We start from the raw sequence: 22,376 nt of genomic DNA, 5'->3' as shown, positions 1-22,376 counted from the left end.
CTGGGGAAATGCTCTACCACTAAGCTGTGTCTCCAGCCCTGGATTTAGTTTTTAGATTTATTTTTTTCAACACCAACATTTAATCCCTTATCTTGTATACATTTTTTTTTGTTTTTGTTTTTTTTTTTTTGTTTTTTCGAGACAGGGTTTCTCTGTGTAGCTTTGTGCCTTTCCTGGAACTCACTTGGTAGCCCAGGCTGGCCTCGAACTCACAGAGATCCACCTGGCTCTGCCTCCTGAGTGCTGGGATTACAGGCGTGCGCCACCACCGCCCGGCTTCTTGTATACATTTTTGTAAACAGTAGTTTTTCGTAGTTTTTCTGCTGCATTAGGACATGCAACACAGGGGTTCTTTTCCGTTTCTTTGTTTGCTTTGCTTCATTGGGTCCTTCAGGGCAGGATACACAGTTCAATTTTCCCCCCTAGGCCATTGCCTGCATGAGACTCAGTAGGTATGCAATCAACTTTATTGATTAATAAATTATTTCCTCACTGATTTGAAATGCCAGTCTTCACTGAACGAAAGAGTGACATTGTTTGGACAGGCAGCACAGTGCATCTATTGTTTCTTCTAGCATTGTGTGGAAGTGACATTTATAAAATAAATGCCTAGCCCAGTGCCTGAAACCCAGACTGACTGTGGGTGTTCTGCATCACCACCCAGCTAAGGTTTCATGAGCATTCTACATGCTTATAGTCCAGTGGCTATTTAGAACTCTTGCACCTTGGGTATCTTAGGGATTTGATAAGAAACTGTAAAGCACCCCATGGAAGCCCTGGATCCAGCCAGCCTTCAAGAAGTACTAGGAACCTCACCTGACATTCTCAGAATGGAAGCCTTCTTTTTCCCACCACAAGCTTTCTTGCTGATGTTTTGACTCATTTCTCTTTGAGTAAAGACTCTGTTTTTTAGTCCACACAGCAGGAAAGTGGCCGTCACTAAGCACTCCCAGGTGTATGCTGTCTACAGAGCTGCCAAATGATGAAGGTCCGGTGCTGGAGATGGAGCTTAGAGGCAAAGAGGCTGCCTGGCATGCATAAGGCCCTGGGCCTGATTCTCAGCACCAGGATGCACACTCACACACATACCTGCACAGAAATGGAGCCCCCTTAACCACCCCCACCCAGGGGCTCACCACATCCATTCATTTGTGGCTGGTGAGGTAGGCCTTCTTGGGAAGCATGGCTGTCAGAGTGCATAGCTGTTTGCTTCTTCTTCCTGAGGAAGTTGCGTAGCCAGCCCAAAGTATTCCTGACATCACCAATGCCCTAGTGCAGTTAAAAATGCTAGGGGTGGGGAGATGGCTCATCAGGTAAAGGTGTTTGCTGCCAAGTCTGATGGCCTGAGTTCAATCCCTGGAACTCTCACAGCAAAAGGGGGACATTGGCTCCTTGTTGTCCCCTGACCTCCACACGTGTGCCGCACAAAATAAATAAATGTAAAAAATGTAGCTGCCTGAGTCCCAGACTTACTGTACCAGATACACTAGTCCTGGGACACAAGCATCCACATTAAAAAAAAAATGCAAAATCTAGTTTTTTGTTAGCGTGTGTTAATTATGCTTAATAATGGCTTTAGTATAATATTTTCAAAGTATTTTGATCATATTTGTACCTTCTTACACTCCCAGTGCAATCCCCTCTTCTCTTCTCTCTTCTGCTGTCATGGCTTTAGTCTTCGGTGGCTCAGTGAGTTCTGTTAGGGTTGCTCACAGGACCATGGGGAGGAGTTGTTTACAGAAGTCTGGGAATTTTATCAGGGGCTATATCATTGAAGAACAGTGTTTTTTTTTAATTGTGGTAAAATACACTTAACAAAATTTATCACTGGGAACATTTCAAACATTTCATAATGTATCACCTCAACCATCATTATCTGATTCTAGAACTCTCTTATCACCATGGTTGGAAACTGCACCCATTCTGCAGTCATTACTCATTACCCACCTCCGTCTCCACCTCCACCCCCACTCCCACTCCTAGAAATTTGAAATGTACCTTTTGTCTCTGTGGGTTTGATGATTCTGGCTGCCGGTAGACAGGGAATCATACACTATGTGGTTTTGTATCTGGCCTCTTTCATTCAGGACGATGTTTTCAAGTTCTGTCAATATTGCAGCATGTATCAGAGCTTCAAACCGTTTCATAACTGAGTAATATTTTACTGCTATGGGTTTCTGGTGTCCATCACTTGGGAGACATTGTGTTTTCATTTTTAGACGTTTGTGAATATGGCTACTATGAAACTTTTCCTTTTTTTTTTTAAAAAAAGTTTTGTTTTATTGTTAACTTGTTTGTAATCATTACGAATTTTATTAGAGATATAGAGGGATGTTTTGTGCATCTGTTCATTGCCTTATGATCAAATCAGGATGATTAATGTACTTATCACTTTAATGTTGACATTATTCTTTTTTGTAGCAAGAACATTCATAGTGTTCTCTATATATTCCATTTCTTTTAGTAGTGATGCAAGAGTAGATTGATCATTTGTTATTTATAGGTATTTGCATTTTTATATCTATCTATTTAGACCATCTGTCTGTCTGTCTATCTATCTACCATCTATCTATTATCTATCTATCTGTCTGTCTGTCTGTCTGTCTATCTACCTATCTATCTTTGTTTTTATACGTGGACTTTACTTTGCCAGTGCTCTGGACACTGCTGGCCCAGTACTCCATCATTTAGCCACATCCCTAGTCCCTGCATTGTTCTTTTGAGACAGGGTCTTGTGTAGCCTATGTTAGCCTCCTGGAACTCACTGTACAGTAGAGACTGGCTTTGAACTCATAATCTTCCTGCCTCTGCTTCCTGTCCTGAGTGTTGGGATTACAGGTCTGTGAGTCAGTACTGGGCTTAAATCTGCATACTTAACAGGCTAGTTTTATTTTACTTTGTAGTCGAAACTCAGTTTAGGTGGTTAAGTCTGGTTGTTCAGACTTCACGACATAAAGGCTGGAATGAAGGTGGATTCCTGTAATTGGATGTTTCTCTCCTGTCTGCCTGTTCCCAAATACCCAGCAGCTGCTTCCCAAATAATTGACTGGGAGGCTTAATATAAATTATAAATGCTCAGCCAATAGTTCAGGCTTATTAGTAACTAGCTCTTACATTTTAAGTTAACCCACATTCCTTATTTACTCTCGGCCATGTGGCAGTATCTTTATTAGCATGGCATGTTCATCTCTTGCTCCCTCTGCATCTGGCTGTCTACTCCAGACTCCACCTTTCTCTTTCCTAGCATTCTCAATTTGGCTTTCCTGCCTAACTTTATTCTGTTCAGCTATTGGCCAGTCAGCTTCTTTATTAAACCAACCACAGTGACAAATCTTCACAGTGTACAAAAGGATTATTCCACAGCAGATTCCAGTCCTGGCTCTGCCCCTTCCCTGTGGTGTGAACTCTCAAGCAAATACCTTTACCCTTCAGCCTCTATTTCCCACTGCTAAACAGTGAACAGCACAGAGTCCATTTAGGCTGGTGTAGTTTGTTAGTGCATGTAAATGTGCCTCACACAAAATTCACATAACAAACTCTTTGTAATCTATAGAGCCTATAATCATTTTGATTCATACCAAACCCAAAGCATCTAATTATTTTAGAGATGGGCACTGGGATAAGCTGAACCCCAGGTTCTCAAACACTGTGAGTAAGGGACTTGCTTTGTTGTTATTGCTTTTTAGAATATGCTTAAGGCAGTCAGTGCAACCCAGAAGCAGGTGGACCTGGTGAAGCTCCACGAGCAAGCCAAGAGGAACCTAGAGGAGGAGATTCAGAACTACAAGGATGAGGCCCAGAAGCAGAGGAAGATCATCTTCCAACTGGAAAAGGAGCGGGATCGGTATATCAACGAGGCCAGTGACCTCACCCAGAAGGTAAGCCACTCCACAGATGGGTTGTTCAAATGTTTGCCTGTGATTTGCCTGCAGATATAGGATTTGCCCTGGAGCTCATCCTGGGTCAAATTGTGGAATGGACCATACTTCTGCTCACTCTTCCCTCGTTTCTGCCCCTTGTCCCCTCTTCTCGTGGCTCCTTCCTCTTCCCCGTTGCCCTGCTCTGCAGCAACCGTGACTTGCCAGCATCGTGTTCCTGGCACCATCATTCCTCAACCCTCCATTCTCACCCTGCATCTGTTCCTGATGCTCTTGTCTCCTCAGAGCACGGAAGCCAAGCATGTTGGGAAAAAGACACTTAATTAACCGATCTCGAGCTAGGTCACGAGTACCTCGTGTCCTCAGTGCCCCATGTCACATCTTCAAAGAGCATTTTTATTTCTAAATGAGGGTGAACCTACAACATCACCGGTGGGAGGAACCCACACTTTGAGTAGATTTCTCCTCCTTGTAGACCACTAGGGGAGAAGGACGTAGCAACAGGAGGATTTCAGAGATTTGGGCTTCTCAGCCAGTTTTCTTAGCACGTTGCTGGCATCAGGTAAGGCCAGGGAAACACTGGATGTCTGCAGTACCTCACTTGCAAATGGCCTAGAGCAGCGATTCTTAAATTGTTTGCCCTCAAGGTCCTTCTTTGCCCAAGAATTTTTCTTCTTGACCCCAGATACATAGGAATATAAATAAATGTGTAAATCAAACATCAACTGATAATAAATCATAAGCATTTTTCAAAACAGTTCTTTGGTATACATACAATGTTATCATTTCTTAAAGGTGAAAGCCAATTTGCATGCTAATGAGGTGGATGTGCTTGCTTATTTTTAACATAAAAAATGAGATCTTGGCTGAATATTTAATACTGTAGAACATAAAGAACCCTTAATGTTTTTCAGAGTTGATTGCTACTTTGATTTTCGTAGCTGTCAAAGCTGGGAATGCCACTTCACATAAGTATGTCATACAAAATGGCAGAAATATGTGTAAGTTCATTTCAGAAATTATTGGAAAATCTGCCTTAATTCTAAGCCAAAATTCATGTAATGATTTTTTTTTTAAAGTGAAATTCAGGTCAGCAACTCAAACAGCAATTTTTAAAAAACAAACATTCTAACAATACAGTTCCCAGATATATTGATACTTACATGCTGAGGAGCGATGGTAGGAAAATATTGAAAGTCTTTGCTTTTCATAATTGAAGCATTTCTTTGAGAGTAGAAAAGTTTGTGCGCATGTAGAAAACACTGTGATCCATGACATGCAACAGTCTCAGGTCTGCATTAAGGGGCTGCAAGGATTGTTCACTGGTGTGACACGCACAGTACAAAGTGTGCACGCATGCTCAGAACCAAGGCTGCAAGATGTGCCACAGGCAAGTGCCACCAGAAACATCCGGGCTCGTTGTGCCTTTGATTTCTAATTCACTTTTTTTTTTTTTTTTTGGTTTTTCGAGACAGGGTTTCTCTGTGTAGCTTTGCGCCTTTTCCTGGAACTCACTTGGTAGCCCAGGCTGGCCTCGAACTCACAGAGATCCACCTGGCTCTGCCTCCTGAGTGCTGGGATTAAAGGTGTGCGCCACCACCGCCTGGCCTAATTCACTTTTAAAGATTTATTTTATGTGTGTGTTTTGCCTGCATTCATGTATGTGTACTATGTGCGACTTTGGTGCCTGAGGAGGCCAGAAGAGGGCATTGGATCCACTTGAGCTGGAGTTACGGATGGCTGGGAGCCACCATGTGCCTGCAAATAACTGAACCTGGGTCTTCTGTAAGGGCAACAAATGCTTTAGACCACTGAGCCATCACACCAGCCCTCTCTAATTAAGTTTTGGTTATTGTGCTTTCAGAAACCTTAAAGTGCATTGTGTACCCTCTCCAACTGCCCCCCACCCCCCAACTTCCCCATTCAGCAATCCTTTATGGGCTTGTCCCACAGTTTTAGAAGAGGGTCTGGAAAAAAGAGGCCCAGGAATTGGGTGGCAGCTCAGAAAGGCGCTGTGAGGCTAAGAAGAGAGTTTGGGAAAAAGATTCATTTAATCTTTTTTTCTCCCTCTAGCAAAATGTTGACTTCTACAGCAACATGAACCCGTTTTTCTGCTTGTCAGTCAAATCCACAGTGAATTGTTCAGTGTTGAGCAACACACTTGAATGTTTAAGCTTTGTTTTGTTGTTTGTTGTTTGAGTGAACTCTCAGAGATGATAAAGGGACAGCCACCAACACTTGGATTGCATACACAGAGGGGAAAGCAGGCACTGGAAACGGGAAATGGGCCGTTCATTCCCCACTGAGAACAAAGATTTAGAAGGGCAGGTTGACGAGTACTAGTGTAGAGCTGCAGCCAGCCTGGGCAGGTCCCCAAAGGACACCCACACTCCAGAGCTGGAGTCTTGGGAGTGGTGCACATTTCCACATTGCATTTCTGACAAATGGTTGACTGGGTTACCTACTCTGTGAGGGTGCATTGCCAGTTCAGAGGTGGGAAATGCACAGTCTAGCCTCTGTACTAGCTTTTGTTTTCATCTGCCCATCCTACAGAAAATAACACCTGCGTGTCTGGTCTGCAGCAACAGAGATCTGTTCTTTCTTAGGTGACCGCTCTATGGGGGTCAACCTCAGCCCTGCATCGCAGGAGGATCCTGTAGGGATTCTCTGGCCTCTTGACCCAGTAGATCGCTGGGATTCTCTCCAGTTTCATCTCCAAGGACAGGGGTGGGGCTTGCCCACTCATACTGCACCCCACACACCTGACATCCTGGGCAGGATCTGGATGCACCTAAGAGAAGCCCTGTGGGATAGATACTTGAATGTGAGAAGTCAAGGATTACAACTTCTTTCTGTGTGGAGAACAGTCTCTCTCTACTCCAGGCTGTCTTCACCTCACCTGAGCAGAGCTAATTCTTAAGAATTTCTCTGTGGCTTTTTTAAATGTTTAATTTTAATGTTTGTTTGAAACAAGGTCTTACTGTGTGGCCCAGAATGGTTTGGGATTCAAGATCCTCTGGCCTCATCCTCCAGGGTGTTGGGATTACAGATGTACATCACCATGTCCCTCCTGTGACTTTATTATTCCCTGTCTTGCTCAGCTGTTACCTCCCAGCTCCCTAGGATAATGCTTCCTAATGATTTTCACATTACAGTACATGAAGACAATCCAGAGTCTTCTGTTCATAGGAATTAGAGCTAGAATGTACTAACAGGGATGCTGGCTCCCAGGGCTCACACTGCCATGCTGTGAGTGGAAAGAATCAGTACACAAGGCTCATGCACACTACAACAGTTGGGGGTATTCTGACCTGTGAGGTGGAGTCCAAGTTCTTGGTTCTCTCTGAAAAGTTATTTTGTCTCTGATGTATGTAAAACTCCTATTCATCCTTGAGACTTAGCTCAACTGCCTGGTCAAACCTCCCTTAGGGAGAGAGGTTCACTTCCACATCCTGGGTTTGCTGGTATCTCTGGAATGGTATTTATGAATCTCTAGTATAATTATTTGTTGGCTTATTTGATTTCTCTGCTTTGCAGAGTGCTCTTGGAGGGCAATGACTTTATCTCATGTAGCATTTCTTTATTTCTAATACCCTGGCACATAGTGGGCATTAAGCAAGTTTTAAATGGGTACATGATGAGAGGTTAAAAAAAATGCTGTAGTTTTTATATAGGGTGTTATGTTTTTCTCGACTCCCCTGAAAAGGAGGAATATTGGTATTGAGATTCGCTGTCAGCTGTTTTTCACGGTTTCTAATGTTTGAAGAGGATAGAGTTATACAATCTCACCCAAGCAATTTCAATGCAAGTTCTTAAAATACTGTTTACTGACTACTCTATTTCCATCTCTTTCTTATTTATCGTTCAGCACATGTGGGTACACAGCACACCTTCATTTCCACGAACACAAAGCTCTCTTCCATACCTTCTATTTGTGAGGCATTAGGAACTAACACCAGGGTTAGAGAAAATGTCATGAAATGGACATTGCTGTTTACTAAAATGCGTACACACATGCTCTAAAGTGTCATCTTGATAGGGGAATTTCTGTTGTATAAACCAAATCTAAGGAAAAATAAGGAGTGGAAGAGAATGTTCTTCATGGTATAATTTAGAATAATGAAAAATAGAAACAAGTACCCTGAAAGGTTAAACAAATTGTGTTGTGCTTATCTGATAAAATATTAAGTAGTTGTTGTAGTAATTGTACATAAATATTAAAAATGGGAAGTATGTTCATCATATGACTGTGAGACTAATACAGAATTATGCAAATATTATAACTCCAGTTTTATCTGTGTGCCTACAAAAGGGTTGGAGACATTTATTTTGGGGATGGTTGTGAGGATTAAATGAAATAATTCTTTTAAAGTATTTGAAAATTTGTAGCCACACATCAAGATGAGTACTGTAGAAGTCCTCAAGTGAACACCTCTGTTCGTCAGATAATCCAGGGTTTTTCTTCATAGTGGTATTTGAGTAGTGCTGTTCTCAATCTATTAAATGTCCAAGGTACAGACAAGAGACTAAGATGGACATGAATTTTAAAGTCAACAGAGGTGAATTAAGAAAGACCTAGACCTTCACTCATGGGTTCTTCAATTTGCTTCACCAGATAGATGACCCGAGAGGAGCTGGTACGATGGCCCAGCATCTCTCCCGACCAAGCTTGAATGACCAGGGTCAGTGTCACCCAAGAACCTGTCAGCACCACTCTGAGCATTAGTCAGAGGTCTTCAGGGGAACAGAACGATCGGGAGGAATATCTAATGTGGTTATGGGGCAGAGAATTCCTATAGTCTTCTGTCTTAGGTTTGAGGCCCAGGAAAGCTAGGGTGTACTTAAAGGCCTGAAACCAGGGAGCTGAGGGTGGAAATCCCAGTGTTAGCTTCCTTCAAAGAGCACAACAGGGCATACCTGGTGCCATGTTTTTGCTGGTGGAAAAATAGTCCATGTTTGGTCAAATACCTGATGTTCACATTGGTATGAAAGGTACAACTGTATCGGTCAGAATGAAGGGACGTAAGAAAAGTCACAGGGGTACACACCTTTAGTCCTAGCACTTGAGAGGCAGAGGCAGAAGGATCGCTGTTAGTTCAAGGCCAGCCTTGTCTACAGAGTGAGTTCTAGGACAGCCAGGACTACACAGAGAAAGCTGTCTTGAAAAACAAAACAAAACAAAAACCAAACAAACCAAACGAAAAGTGACAGGAATCGGGAGGAACTTGGGGGGCAGACAGCAGTGAGAGGAAGTAGGAGAGACTGAGTAGAAGGCAGGCATAGGCATCACCAGCGTCAAGCAGAGCCTTGGTTCTTCTGGAAGACACACCAGTAGGGAGTTGCCAGGGAAGGAAGTCCATTGCTTGGAACAAGGATGCCAGTTTGGGTTTTAAGATCTTCCCTGAGCTTTGAAGTATAAGCCCTCAGGGACATCTGCTGTATGAACCCTGTGGCTGTAATGACACTTGGCAGGGGCAGACATAGGCCTGTGAGGAATGCAAAGTGACACATTCTAGAAAAGCAACATCATTCATAAGAAAAAAAATGCTAACTGAGATTCCAAAAAGGGTTGTAATTGGGAAACCATAGTAGACATGTAATTCCCTCACAAACTTACTTGGAAATATTGGGAGGATGTGATTTCCTAGTATTCAGAATGGGGAGTCCAGGCATCTCAGTTACTTTTATATTGCTGTGGACAAAACACAATGGCCAAGTCAGCTTATAAAAGAAAGTGTTTGATTGGGCTTGCAGTTTTCAGAGGGCTAGAGTCCATGATGGCGAGTAAAGGCATGACAGCATCTTAATTCACAAACAGGGAGTGCACACACATGTGCATGCACACACACACACACATACACACACACATACAGAGAGAGAGAGAGAGAGAGAGAGAGAGAGAGAGAGAGAGAGAGAGAAAGGCATACGCTTTTGAAACTTCAAAGTCCATCCTTAGTGACACACTTCCTCCAACAAGGCTATACCCCCTGATCCTTCCCAAACAGTTCCACCAACTGAGGGCCACATATTCGAACATAAGAGCCCATGGGGACCATTCCCTTTCAAACCATCACACCAGGCTTGTAGTTATTGTTAAGGACAGAGTGACCCCACTAGGATATGGGACTGTCACCTGGGGTATGAATTCAAGAAAGCATCACTGTGAGGAGAAAACAAAGATGAAATCAAAACAAAGAGATGGTTACAAGAATTAACAGCTACATAGAAACTAAAAGGCAGACCACCAGTCCAAATCCGTAGCAGATTTGGGATCTGCAGTAAAGATAGAAAAACTGAAGTCCTGGGTAAGGAAATGGGTCAGCAAAACGGATGCAAACTTAAGTTCTCCTAGAATGCAAACAAGGTCACAATTCTCCAAGTCAGGAGACGAAGAGGACGGAGAACAGAAACAAGGTTTCAGAGAGTCAGTCTCTGATGGTGGAAGTAAGCCCAAATCCAAGCTGTGTTGGGAAAACCTTATCCAGAAGATGTGCATGCTGACCAACCATGCTCCAGGGAAGAGCAGTAATGAGGCACTTTACTGACTGGCTTGGGGAAGACAGCTCCTAGGAGTGTGTGGTGTATCTACAGCGATGAAGAAAAGCACTGTGAGAATCCAGGCAAGACATGTGCAGAAACCACATTCTCCCATCTTTCAAAATTGGAGCAAGAGTGGGAAGTCTGTGAATGTATTGGTAGTGATTGCCTCAGGGTGGGGAAACACTGAGTTTCAGTTTCCACTGTTCGTCTTTTCCAAGACTTCCCAAGACACTTGTATTAGCCACTCTCCTCACTGCTGTGATGGAATACTTGACAAAATCAAGTTAAGGAAGGAGGAGTTTAGTTTGGCTCATAGCTGGAGGGTGCTGTCTATCATCGTGAGGACATCACAGCAGCAGACGTCATGGCAGCAGATGCAGAGGGAGGCTGTTCACATTGCGTTTGCAGACAAAGCAAAAGGGATGAATGCTGCTTCTCAGCTTGCTTCTTTTTAATTCACTCCAGGACTCTAGTCTATGGAACGATACTCACATGTAGGGTGAGTCTTCTTGTTTTAGTTAATCCAGTCTAGAAAATCCCTCACAGAAATGCAGGTTTGTTTTCTAGGTGATTCTAAATCCTGTGAAGTTGATAATAAATATTAACTATCACTTGCGTATGTACATATTATTTTAGTATCCTGACTAAAAAACAAACAAGCAAACAGCAGCAGCAGCAGCAGCAGCAGCAGCAGCAGCAGCAGCAGCAGTGGGGCCTTGGAGACGACTTGGTCAGATCTTAGTTTGGAGCTTCCACATCTGTGTAAAAGAGGATGTAAGTTTGAGTTCTAGAGTGCAAAGGACTAAGGGTCATAATTCCCCAAGTCAAGAGAGGAAGACAGAGATAGAAGCCAACGTACAGCCAACATCATGTGTGCCCGCTGCCATACATAGTGCTGGGGTTGCCATGGCAAGAATATGTCTGGACACTTTCTGGCTAGCCAGTCTAGTTGAATGAGTAATCTCCAGGTTCAGTGAGAGACCATGGCTCAGAAAGAAAATTAGGATGGAGAAATGGTTGAAGAAGACATCAGAATTGACCTCTTTTCTCCATGTGCACACACGCATGCTCCTTCACACACATGTACACACACACAAATAAATAATATTGAAACATCCTTCCCTCCCCTCAAGGACCAATACAATTCCATTTTCACTGAAGTGCTTCATCAAAAGTGACCTTTACTTTCTTGGGATTCCATTTCCCCCGTGGTTCCTATGTAGTGTCCAATCTGCCTCAGTGTACTTACTCATTGACTTTTCCAGGATAAGCATCATTCAGTTTTGAGGTCTTCATGAGTTATTTGCTAAACAAGAACTCACATACTTTTTGAAAGGATGAATGAAAAGCATAATAGGGAATTCATATGAGCTAGTAAAAAACCCCTCACTTTTAAGTGTCTAGATTACATTATTCTTCAGTAATGAATTTATAATACTTAACACTAGGGGTCTTCTCTGCCTAAAATTTCATGTGAAATATGTCACCCTGATGGGTGATCAGACCTGAATTTTCTTCAGCACTTGCAACTTTGAGTGACACTCAGATAGCCTTCTCTTCCATCTGGGCTGCAAACCCAACACTAATGTGCCCTTTGGTTCTTTCAGGTTTAGAGAAAAGAAGGCTGGATCTCAAATTCTGAAAGCCCATAGTATATTTTAGTAATTTAACTTGGCATTTGCAACCACAGAGGCGACCCCCCACAGTGCCAGAATTGGATGGCTCAGCACCCCAACCCTTTCCTAATGCATTCATCTCCATCCAAACTGTCATAAAAATGTTCCATGATATACAGAAAATCTCAGTGGCATTCACAAATAAGCACTGATTTCTTACTCATAGGTCTGTAGTGGACTGGTACAGGCTGGGGTTGCTTGGATATGACTCTGGGATGTGAATTTGGCCCTGGTGGGAACCATATGTTTATCATCTCTTAATTTATATGTGAATGACCGAAGACATGCTAAAGATACTTGATCATGCAAGCTCACTTCTTTCTACTCACATAATGTCCTGACTTCCCATTGGTTATAGCAAATCATACGGCAGAATTCAACTTCATGCATGAGGAAAGATACTTCTAAGAGTTTGTGGGACAAGGGTCGTGAGGAGATATTTGAAGAACCATTAGATAATGTACTCCAGGGTTTCAGCACATATTATCCTCATTTTTATTCTCATATCTGGAGAGAGATACAACTCCTGATCTCCACACATATGTTCATGGGCAAAGGTAGCCCAACACAAGTGCAATGGGCACACACTGTGCACACATACACACATCACACGAAAATATTGTTCATGAACTATATATCTCTATAATGAAATAAAACTTCTTTTTGATACTAATTTGAATTTTATATCTAGTATGTTTAATTAGGTAGAACCCCAGGGAAGCCATGAAGGAGACATACACAAATGGCAAGCTTTCTATGTCAAGGTGAAAGAAGTGGACTGCATATTATTCTTTCCCCACAGAACAGGACTGAATGCTGTTGAAAATCTAACTTTTTTTAAGTGCTTGTATTAAGACGCATATGGCATGGTGTAATCCGTCATAATAATGGGTTAGCATTTACTTAATGATTACTGCTATGTGCTAGGCACTTACCGGATGCCACAAATGTGTATTCTCTCTGAAATCAAATACAGATATATCTCTCTAAGCTCGATGTAGGGAATAAAATAAGGAAGTAAGAAAAATGAGGACAAATTTGCCTGTGGCTGGGCACTCAGGCCTCTTCTGTTTCCACACAGAGAGTCTCCCAGCTTCATCAGGAAGGTGAAGTCAGTGGCCGCAGGAGAACACACACTGAGACAGAGGACTGTCTGAGACGTTGACTGTACTGATGTCTCATCATGCACAGGCACAGGCTCCCGAAGCCAGTGACCGACTTTCTCATCCATCCTCAGTCCACATGATGTGTTGTCTATGCTGCTGTTTTCCAGCCTCTTCTATTGATTGTTATTTCACTCATACTCCTGTTGGCAGGTTGTTTTAACAGAAAGAGAAACAGTAGGAGGGGGGTACCAGCGTGGACTCTACCCCTGTTCTGTGCTGTGTTTTCTACACTCCTCTGAAGGGGCCTGTGGATGCTGGCAGCTGTGATTCTCTGACTAATAAAAATTACTAGACTTGAGTGTGGTTGATCTCAGGAGTTGGGCTGGGGCACTGCTGTGGGATGGTCTGTATGTCAAATGTGTTGCTGATTGGTCAATAAATAAATCACTGATTGGCCAGTGGCCAGGCAGGAAGTATAGGTGGGACTAACAGAGAGAATAGAGAGAACAGGAAGCTGGGTGAAAGAGACACTGCCAGCCGTCACCATGACGAGCCGCATGTGAAGATCCCGGTAAGCCACGAGCCATGTGGCAAGATATAGATTAATAGAAATGGATTAATTTAAGCTGTAAGAACAGTTAGCAAGAAGCCTGCCACGGCCATACAGTTTGTAACCAATGTAAGTCTCTGTGTTTACTTGGTTGGGTCTGAGTGGCTGTGGGACTGGCGGGTGAGAGAGATTTGTCCTGACCATGGGCCAGGCAGGAAAACTCTAGCTACAGGGCACCTGACAGTAATCTATTCGCTAAGCTACAGCTTCACAGCCGCCCCCTCCCCCCACTTCTCTGGTACCTCACTTTAAACCGGGAACAGTTTGATGATGAGAAGCTGAGCTGCTGCATAGCACCCCAACACAGTTAATACATTTTGGGGTTATGAACTTCTGTAGGACATTGGTTTGAATGCTTCGCCTCAGAGTAAATGGAGTCTCGACGCTTAGAAATAAATTGATTTGCAGATTGCATTTCCTTGGCTTCGGGACTCACTGTTTCTTCATTGTCACTTCAGTTTCGTTCATCCTCTCGGTCTGGTGACGGAGTCCCATGACTCTCGGCTTCAGGAATCTAGAAGCAAACTTGTGATTCTGTGCACTGTTGTGTGCAGAACGATGGCCCGTGCTACTTGGATGCTTAAAAAAGAAAAAAGAAAAAAAAAAAAAAAGAAATGTCCTTGCCAGCATCCTTTCTCTGGAGCATTATTCTGTCTGTGCAAAGGATCATTCTTGTTATAACATCTCTCAAAGTGATTGAACAAGCAATTTTTTTCCATTCTCTGATGTGCTGCTAGATATTCTGAATGCTGATGACACTGCTAAAGTAGTTTCAGTCTTTTCATTTCACTGACCCCATGAAAATGATGTCTTATCTCTTGTAAAGGGGCTGAATTTCAGGCTAACTTAGTGCCTTCCTTCCTTCCTTTCTTCCTTCCTTCCTTCCTTCCTTCCTTCCTTTTTCTTTCTTTCTTTCTTTCTTTCTTTCTTTCTTTCTTTCTTTCTTTCTTTCTTTCTTTCTTTCTTTCTTTCTTTCTTCCTTCCTTCCTTCCTTCCTTCCTTCTTTCTTTCTTTCTTTCTTTCTTTCTTTCTTTCTTTCTTTCTTTCTTTCTTTCTTTCGTGCTTACAATCAGATAACAGATCCACTGATGAGTACCTCATTTAGATTTTTATGTTTATTCCTAACATATATTTTAATTACTGGGTTGATATCTTACAAAGCAGCCTGAAGTTCTGTTAAGGATCAAAAATGCAGATTACAGCAGTGCTGGATGAAGGACAAGAATTTCTTTTCATTCCTGACTGTCCACACTCCTTTCCCCCAGACACACATCTTGCTCCTTGAAGCCCCACCAAATCATCCAAGCCCCTCCCCTTGGGTCTGCATATATTTCTAGCCTGGACATTTTCTGTCTGCATCAACTGAATGATAGCAGTAAACAACAATAATAAACAACCACAGGATCTTATCAAGTGCTTTGCATAACTCTTAATTACATGCAGATAATTCTTTTTTTGTGTAATTATAATGGTAGAAGCTATGATTGAATCTTCTTTGTGTATAGATCTAGGGAGAGTTGCTAATCATGCACTTGTGTAATTTTGGGTTGATGGTGATAGCCATTGCTTTACTGAAGCTACTCATTGCTTCCACAATGATTGTGTACAAGGTGAGTTTTGGGGTGGGATGGTTAAGTACTAAGAACAAAAAGGCAGTTCTCGAGAATCACATAAACTCCTGATACTATCTGCTTGGATAGGATGTATCTTCAGAAATTATCCAGTGGCTTTTTATCTAGTGTATGTCTCCACCACTGATTTTAACCATTCTATAGTGGGGTCACTTACTAGAGATAAGCTTGAGGGTGGGGAATGTGTCTTGTTCCTCTTTGTAATGATCATGATCATGCTTTTACAGGGTCTGTCATAGTCAGGTCCTCAGTCTGTGTTCATTGAGTGAATGACCAAACAGGCAAGGAAATGGACGAATATGTGAGTGAGTGAATAGGTGAGTGAATTAATGAATAGGGTTGGGAATGAATGAATAGGTGAGTGAATAAGTGAATGAATAGGTGAATGAATGAATAGGTGAGTGAATGAGTGAATGAATAGGTGAATGAATGAATAGGTGAGTGAATGAGTGAATAGGTCAGTGAATGAGTGAACAGAAAGGCATTTCATTTGCTTTCTGAAATGAGCAGAAACTTTGATGTTAAAATTGAATGGAAACGCTGCAGGCCTATATCATTTAAAAATCCATAGGAAGGGTCCTAAATGAAAATTTAACAGACCAAATTCAATAGCACATTCAAAGAATCATCTAGTCTGACCAAAGAGGGCTTCTTCTAGAACTGCCAAGGTAGTTTTCTATTAAGGAAAGTGGCGCTGGCAGTGTGGGAATGTAAAGTGTTACAACCATTTTGGAAAGCAATCTAGCAATGTGTATTAAAGTTAAAAATATATCTATGTCTTTTGAGCCAGCCATTCCACTCCTGGGAATCCATTCCCCAGAAGCAAGAGTGCCAATGTATGAGAATCCTTGTACAAAATGGTCATTGCAGTCCTGCTCCTGGTGGCGAAAAGTGAGAATAAGTGATTGTCCCATGCAGTTAACCATGTGATGGTGCACACGCACGTGCTGCAGGGTATTCAAGAGAATGACTTAGAGCTAGTTAATATGGTTTCCACAAGGTAACTGTCATGTGCTGAGTGCGTGGAAGTCTGTACAAAAAGATGTCCTTTGCCTAAAGAGTGAAAACAAACCCCAAAGCAGAGACTAGAAAAGGAAGGAAATGCTGGCCTGCAGACTTGCTAGCTGAATCACTTTGGAAATACTACTTCTTTTGACTTCAATTTTCCTGATTCTAGGATGCCAGTGAAGGTTAAATGAATTAAAACAGGTGAAGTGCCAGGGACGTAGAAACTAACTGGTAGCTGCGAGTTCTTATCGCTGTCTATTTTGTTTGTTTGTTTGTAGACCTGAGTAGAAAATGCAAAATTCGAGGAAAAACATGAAAGATGCACATCAGAATGTTAGCCTCCGTACGTTTTGTGGAGACAAGGGGCTGACGTGGATGAAGGGTGAGAAGGCCCACATAAAGATAAAAACACGCACTTCACGGTTACGAATTGATGTAAATTATGGCATGTGGGACTATTATAAAGAAACTGTATATTTTTAAAGGAGCTCTTTATTATGAAGTGTATGAAAAAGGGCACTTAGTAAAGCTCACCTCACTTTAACTATCTGTAAGAAGCTCTCAGCAGGTGCTTACACATTTTAAACAACAGGTCTGATGGGAAAACACCACAAAGGGGCTGACTGGAATGCATTTTCTGAGAATACTAATTCCACACGGGGGGATGGATGGTGGGGAGAAAGTATCCATAGGACAAAAACTTGGCAACATGTTGGTCACAAGTAGCGCATGCCTGGATCACAGACCGTGGACCTGGCAGAGGTATGTGGTCCTTTCTCACCTTTTGGTTCTAGGAAAAATGCCGCTTCCTCAGATGAACCTTCTAGACTCAGGTTACTCGAGTATGTCCCCATCCGTCCATCCTCTGCCACATCAGTCTCACTGTCAGTTGTCACCATTGACGGAAGCCCCCCAGGATGTCGTGATGTCCTACAACTTTCGTCTCTTCATGTGTTGGTGCTGTCTACATTGTCATTTAATGGATTGTTGCCCCTCTGCTAAATTACTTTAAAGGCATTTAAAAAATTGGTTTTTCTTTAAAAAGAGTCAGTTTCTGTGGCCATTGCAGCAGAGTCATGATTAGGGAAATTCTCCTTCACGAGAAACTATGGATCGTGCTGGGCTCTCAGGCCCTTATTTCTCATCTTGGTGGAGGGGATGCGGTGATGTGGCCTCTTGTCCTTTCTGGAAGTGTTGTGAGCACAGCTGATTGCACTTTCATGAAGTCTACATACCTTCCCTAATGGAAAGGGCTTGACATTAGCAAGACAGAGTTAGATGGCTGTCAAACAAAGGTCACTTTCCAGAAAACCCTCAGTGAATTCGAGAGAGCACCCTTGTAACAACTTCCTACCTCTGCACATTAAGATCAGTTAAATCCAGGGCCTCCCCACCCCGTTGTGTGTGTGTGTATGTGTGTGTGTGTGTGTGTGTGTGTGTGTGTGTGTGTGTGTGTTGAGCAGTAGCCATTTCCAGAATGGAATTGCTCCCTTTCTTACAATCTTAGAAAATAACCGTGTTAAGTTTTTATCCTTGAGCATTAGTACAGTGTTTGTAAAATCCGGCCTTCGCTTTTGTGTTGTGCTGATGTGATGACAGTCTCGGGCTGGCGTCTCCAGCAGCCACTCGTAGATAAAAAACCTCACTTCTCCCAAACCATGAGCACAGCTGGGCTATTTAACCGTGTTCAAACCTGTTCTTCTCCCCCAGGTCCTTGCGAACATGGAAGACATCAAAGTCCGTGAGATACAGATTTTTGACTACAGGAAGAAAATTGCCGAGTCAGAGACCAAACTAAAACAGCAACAAAACCTGTATGAAGCTGTGAGATCAGACAGGAACCTGTACAGCAAAAACCTGGTGGAGGCCCAGGTAAACAGTGTGTGTGCGCGTGCGTGTGCGTGTGCGTGTGCGTGTGCGTGTGCGTGTGTGTGTGTGTGTCCTCACCTGTGGAGGCCCAGGTGAACAGTATGTGTGTGTGTGTCCTCACCTGTGGAGGCCCAGGTAAACAGTGTGTGTGTGCGTGCGTGCGCGTGCGTGCGTGTGTGTGTGTGTGTGTGTGTGTGTGTGTCCTCACCTGTGGAGGCCCAGGTGAACAGTGTGTGTGTTCTTACATTTTGATTTCTCTCTACACTGGGTTTAAAGAACTTTCTATTGTTCTAATGGCAGCATTAGACAAGACTAAGAAACCCTGCTCAAGCTACCTGAAGAAGCATCAGTTTATACACACTGTCAAGTTGCTGGAAATGGGAGTGACGCAACTCGATAGGACAGAGAGAGCATGGCCTCCTTTAAATCGTTACGTAGGATTGCCACTGTGCTCTTGGGTTTTAGAACACTTGGTAGCTACCAAGGCTCAGAGTGCAATTGTCCGTATTCATTCCTGTTTAAACTGCAGAACCTGGCTTTGGAATCTCTCTGCAATGATTTTTGTGCTTCTGATTTCTTTAGTCAAAGGAGATAGTGTTCCTGTGTGTGTGTTGCATATGCATGTGTTTGCACATGTGTGCTGTACATGGCACTGTTTATGTTGTGTATGTCTCTTGAGACTCTTCTCTGTCATCGCTAGAAGGTACTTTGATGTTGACAGGCATATGGAATAAAGGAATAGCCCAGTCAGGTTTGGTCAGATATTGTTTTGAGAGAGCTCTTAAATAAATATTGAACTGCCATGGGGAGGATGCTGTCTGTTTGGCTTCCAGACCTTTCTCCCTTCCTTTTGTTAGGATGAAATAACAGAGATGAAGAGAAAGTTAAAGATCATGACGCATCAGGTGGACCAGCTGAAGGAAGAAATCTCCACCAAGGAGGCTGCTCTTGTGAAGCTGCATCTGGAGCAGCAGCGCATTGAAAAGGAGAAGGAAACACTGAAGGTACCAGGCTTACAGCAGACGCTTAGGCTGGCGTCTTCTTGGTGGAGGCAGTTTCCTGCTCACCAGAAGCAGCAAGAGCAACCAAGGAAGGCTGCCTGTAGTCTCAGCTAATAATATCCAGAAGCCACCCACACCAGGTGCTGGGAGGATCACCTTTGCTGTCTCAGGAATGGTCTCCTCGTAGGTGATGGTCCTAGGCCAGCGGGGGAGGAGACTGGTGGAGGCCCATGGCTCCCAGCTCATTTATGACCACCATGCCTCCGTGGAAGAGAAGCTAGCATATCGGTAGTGCCCAGGATGCCCTTGACTTTATAGACTACTTACCCACCCATTTGCATTCACAACCCATGATGAACCCTGTGCTCAGGCCCAACACCCCCAGACTCCACTCTGGGCTTTCAATCAGATGATATTTGTCCATCTGTCTCTAAGCAGGTAACTTTTCTGTCTTCAGTGTTGTTCCCTATCAGGTGCTAGAGCTTTTCCCTCTCTTGGTTTGTCCTGGACCAGGTTCACAGACAGCTTTGCATCTAGGGGTCTCAGACCTTTGCAGCCTCTTCTTCCGGGAACACCTGTTTCCAAAGATCTTACTAAGACACACTTGTTTATTTATTTGCTTTTTTGTGATTCTGGGGGTGAATGCACAACCTTGTACATCCAAGACATTCTACCACTGAGCTATATATCCAGTCCTTGATTTTTTGAAATAGAGTCTTACTAAGTAGCTCAGGCTGGTCTCAAACTCATGACCCTCTGGCCTGTACTACTTCTCCCTCTCCTCCTCTCTTCCTCTTCCTCCTTCTCCTTTTTCTTCAAAATTAATTAATTTTACATCCCAGCCCCAGTTTTCCCCTCCTTCCTCTCTTCCCAGTGTCCTCCCCTCATCCCACCTCTCTTCCTACCCCACAATCCACTCCTCCATTTCTGGTTAGGAAAGGGCAGGTCTCCCATAAGTATCAACAAAACATGGCATATCAAGTTGTAGTAAGACTAAGGACCTCCCCATGTATTAAGGCTGGGCAAGGAGACCCAATATGGAGAATAGGGTCCCCAGAAGCCTGTAAAAGAGTTGGAGACAGCACTTGTTCCCACTGTTAGGAGTCCCACAAGAGGACCAAGCTACACAACTGTAATATATGCAGAGTGCCTAGGTCAGTCCCATGCAAGCTCCCTGGTTGTTGGCTTAGTCTCTGTGAGCCCCTGTGAGCCTAGGTTAGTTGATTCTGTGAGTTTTCTTGTGGTGTCCTTGACCTCTCTGGCTATGATCCTTTCTCTCCATCTCCAGGATTCCCCTAACTCTGCCTAATGTTTTGCTGTGGGTCTGCATCTGTTTCCATCAGTTCCTGGATGACACCTTTCTGATGACAGTTGGGTTGGGTACCATTCTGGTCACAGGAGATGGACAGTTCACTGCCTGTACTTCTTTTTTTTTTGTTTTTTTTTTTGTTTTTTTTGTTTTTCGAGACAGGGTTTCTCTGTGTAGCTTTGTGCCTTTCCTGGGACTCACTTGGTAGCCCAGGCTGGCCTCGAACTCACAGAGATCCGCCTGGCTCTGCCTCCCGAGTGCTGGGATTAAAGGCGTGCGCCACCACCGCCGGCTAACTTCTTTAGTTCTGGGATTACAGGCAGGTACCTCCACATCCTAATAGGCAAGCCCTTTAAACCTACTAGTTTAGAATACTCTGCGTACACTAAGACAATAGAAGATAGAGTTCCTGTCTACTTCATCTGACCAAGGAACTAAGAAGAGAATATCTAAGACAGTGATTGAATTTTTATATAAACAATACACATTCATAATACTTATAGATTTGTAAGAGCCACCTGAACCTTTACAGCAAGTCAGAGACATAGTGCTATGGTTTCTGCAAACAGTAGCTTTCAAAGAAAGACATTGTCGTGAAAATGTGCACGCAGCATCACACAGGTTTAATGCCACATTTCCTTGATTCTAGAATGCTGTAGTTTGAAATATGTACTCTTAATTTAATGACAGGCTTGGCATCCTAATGATAGGTTTTCATGGAAATGGAATTGTTGCATTAAATTAATTTAAGGCACATTTGGTTTGAGAAAGATTAAACTATAACAAAAATGTCTTTACAAAAAGGATGTGGTAATTGATATATTTATCTGAGACTTTCATCTCCATCACTCCAGCTCATGAAAAAGAATGGAAAGTTCTTCATTAAAGTTTATTGATACAAAAAGAACTTTAAAAACTTTGAAAATATTCTGCATCTTTGTCCTTATTCTTGTTCAAAAGTTGTTTAAATGGGGGACAGTTTGTTTTATCCCAGAGTCAATAGCAGGATGGGGTTTAGTTACTGTTGAACAAATTAGAAAAATCTCATTATAAACCCTGCTGCACCAGGGGCCTTTTGGACCACATTAGCAAGGCTTTAGTGTAATAAGCCTTGCTAATTGGTGTATCATCTCTTTCTCTTAGAGGATGCACTGATTCTCATCTCTACTTCCCAAGTGATGCCCAATTCAGAAGATTAACCATCAGCCCACAGTGAAGTCCAAAGTGGAATTAAGTGCTTCCTACAGAATCTCACTCTAAAATAAACAGCCTCCCAGACAAAAGATCAATTACTTCCAATCCTTTCGAGTTCGTTGTTTGTGATATCTATTTTAATGATGCCTTCCACTATTAGGCATCTATCAATATAATGCCAAAGAAACATCATAATAAAATACAGGGCAGTAGGTTGTATATTTATGCATCCCCAGGCAAGCAGAGTGGGTAAATAGTGGACATGACAGTAATTAAAAGGCTTCTGCTTCGGAGGTGAATTCCAAACAGGGAGTCTCAGGTCTGGATGGCTTTTGGCCACCGGTTACAGGAAGGTGGTGGTTTGGGATGGGCTGTAGAAGTGGAATTACCGGCATTCTCACTGAGGTAAGGATGGGGAACAGAGGAAGAATTAAGCTTGTTTGATCTCTTATCTGAGGTTGTCCAAGGGTGACTGGTCAGGGTGTTGTGAATATGAGTGATTCTGGCCTGTCGTTAAGCCTGTTTGACATTCCTTAGAACACTATGACAGCTCA

At 42.9% G+C, this 22,376-nt stretch overlaps 1 protein-coding gene across 1 annotated transcript in view; it reads left to right on the top strand.

The window, feature by feature from the left end:
• Cfap58 (cilia and flagella associated protein 58) overlaps positions 1-22,376 on the top strand; it is a 101,610-nt gene that overhangs the window by 20,550 nt on the left and 58,684 nt on the right. The window contains exons 9-11 of the mRNA XM_059256664.1: positions 3,687-3,878; positions 18,160-18,321; positions 19,176-19,322. Coding sequence (XP_059112647.1) covers positions 3,687-3,878; positions 18,160-18,321; positions 19,176-19,322 — 501 coding nt within the window. The remainder of the gene's footprint in view (positions 1-3,686; positions 3,879-18,159; positions 18,322-19,175; positions 19,323-22,376) is intronic.

The sequence above is a fragment of the Peromyscus eremicus genome, chromosome 1, assembly GCF_949786415.1.
Source record: "Peromyscus eremicus chromosome 1, PerEre_H2_v1, whole genome shotgun sequence".
Lineage (NCBI taxonomy): Eukaryota > Metazoa > Chordata > Mammalia > Rodentia > Cricetidae > Peromyscus > Peromyscus eremicus.
This window is presented reverse-complemented; position numbering and strand designations above follow the sequence as displayed.